Genomic DNA, 2486 nt, shown 5'->3' with positions numbered 1-2486 from the left:
TGTCTCACGACGTCGATCTCGAGCGATCATAGGAGTCTTGATTATCATGTGATCTCGGCCTTCATTATGCCAATGGTTAGAGCTTATGCATCCGTTTGCATCAAGGTACTGCTGAATGCGACGGAGGCACACTTTGGGTTCCGGTCGACTTATAGGAGGGTTTGGTTGGCCAAGCAGAAGGCCGTCGCCCATATTTACGGAGATTGGGATGAGTGATACAACGAGCTGCCGCGATGGGTCTTAGGTGTGCAGCTGATGATGCCTGGTAGTGTTGCAGCGCTGAGGACGAGTCCTGTTCTAGTGGGGGGGTCAGGTGGACGGCTCGCAAGCCCATTTTCATTGGCTTTTCTGGACGTTCCCACCATGTATTGAGGCATCCCGACATTGCAAGCCGTTGGTGAGTATAGACGGGACCCACTTGTACGGTAAATACGGAGGTACGTTGTTGGTTGCGATTGCACAAGACGGGAACTCCAGCATCCTGCCTGTTGCATTTGCACTCTTGGAGGGTGAGAATGCGGAGTCCTGGTCATTTTTTCTATCCCATCTCCGCCAGTACGTGACCCCGCAATCGTGTATCCTGGTGATATCAGATAGGCATAACGGTATCAAGGCTACACTTGAGGCTCCCGACGGAGGTTGGCTACCACCTGCTGCATACCGTACATTCTGTATTCGACATGTGGCCTCAAATTTTGCCCTCACCTTTACGGGTAAGGATGCAAGGAGGCTTCTTGTGATTGCAGTGTTTGCCAAGACTGAGGTGGAATTATATTACTGGTTTGATATTCTGGCGGTCTGAAGACCCTGCCATGTATGACTGGGCTAACAAGATTGACTATTCGTTGTGGACTCAGCATCGGGATGAGGGTGGGAGATTCAGACACATGACGATGAATATCTCCGAGTGTGTTAATTCCATCCTGAAGGGGGTCAGGAACCTTCCGGTGTGCTCACTAGTGAAGGCCACTTACGGGAGGTTGGCAGAGCTATTCGTTCGCAAGGGGAGAGAGGCAGAGGCCCAGCTGGGAACTGGACAGCAGTTCAGTCAACATCTAGTGAAGTCTATAGAGGCTAATCTGAAGACGTCGAGGTGCTTCACGGTGACTTTGTATGATAGAGATAATTCTGAGTTCACCGTCTCGGAGACCACTCCTACTGGGTCATTCTCACTTGGTAGTTACAGAGTGTCACTCATAGCTCAGACATGTGATTGCAGATATTTTCAGGCACTTCATTATCGTTGCTCTCATGCCTTAGCATGTTGTGCGTATTAACGACTCACTTGGCAGTCGTATGTCCACCAAGTGTATCATCTTAGCTCGGTGTTCAGTGTGTACCGGATAGGATTCACCCTGCCCATCCCCGAGGATTTTTTGCCACCGTATGATGGACCCACAGTCATACTAGATCCCACCAAGAGATGTGCGAGTGAGGGGCGTCCTAGGACCACCAGGATTCGGACTAGTATGGATGAGGCTGATCCAAACAGACCCAAGAGATGTTGTCTGTGCAGGCAACCAGGACACAAACGTCAGAGCTATCCACAGGGCAATGTCACCACGGGGACCGGGGTCGATGTGTAGTTGTTGGTTTAGTTGTTTTAGTTTTGTATTTGCACTTGAGTATGTTAGCTATTTCCTAGTTCAGTTCACTTTATTTAGTTTATGTACTGTGTTGTTCGATGTGTTCTTTTTGCAACTATTGTCTTATGTTATGTTGAGGAAACCATAATATTTAGAACACATAATAATATATGTAATATATGTAACACGAAGTCATTTTTAACATAAGTCATACAAACTATTAGCATAACTCATATAACATAGGTAACACAAAGTACAATGGGTCCATAACTCATATAACATAAAGCAACTAAGCATGATAGATTAAAAACTAAGACACAAAAACTAAGGACCACAGCTCAACGCTAAACCCAAATACTCGTGAGTCATCTGAATATATAATTTGAATTTAAAAATTAATACTCAAGAGAGTACATAAAAAATTTAAAAATTTTGTTAGTTAAAAATAATAGTATTAATAATGGGTAGTTAGAAAAAAGGTAATTGTATTAATAGTAGGTAGTTCAATGGTGCACTTATGTGTAAATGTTCCATTTAAAGAGGTAATCGTATTAATAATATCAATGGACAGTACATCTTTTCTATCATTTAAAATGGACAGTTTATCTTTCCTATTATTTAAAATTGTTCATCTTCTTTACTATTTGAAACGTTCCATTTTTAAGTTTTGTCCAATTTAAATTATTAATATTTTTTATTTTCATAAATTATATTTATTATTTATAAAAACATATATCTCGTTTACAGTGTAAACGAGATATACGAAAATTGAAAAACTCCACATATCTCGTTTACAGTATAAACAAGATACGTGTAAAATTATCTTATTTACAGTATAAATGAGATAAGAGAGGGGTATTTATCTCAGTAAATATTTTTTAAATTATTTTTTTCAATAGT

General features: G+C 41.5%; 1 protein-coding gene across 1 annotated transcript; it reads left to right on the top strand.

The window, feature by feature from the left end:
- Positions 1 to 812: 812 nt before the first annotated feature.
- Positions 813 to 1277, top strand: LOC140182989 (uncharacterized). Its single transcript, XM_072230975.1, has one exon. It carries the CDS (start codon positions 813 to 815, stop codon positions 1275 to 1277), a length of 465 nt encoding a protein of 154 aa, XP_072087076.1.
- Positions 1278 to 2486: the final 1209 nt, after the last annotated feature.

The sequence above is a fragment of the Arachis hypogaea genome, chromosome 20 (genome assembly GCF_003086295.3).
Source record: "Arachis hypogaea cultivar Tifrunner chromosome 20, arahy.Tifrunner.gnm2.J5K5, whole genome shotgun sequence".
Lineage (NCBI taxonomy): Eukaryota > Viridiplantae > Streptophyta > Magnoliopsida > Fabales > Fabaceae > Arachis > Arachis hypogaea.
The sequence above is the reverse complement of the archived record's forward strand: the minus strand, read 5'-3'. Positions and strand labels throughout refer to the sequence as shown.

Coding starts and splice junctions, on each gene's coding strand:
- LOC140182989 (XM_072230975.1), top strand. CDS start 813: ATGTATGACTGGGCTAACAAGATTGACTATTCGTTGTGGACTCAGCAT.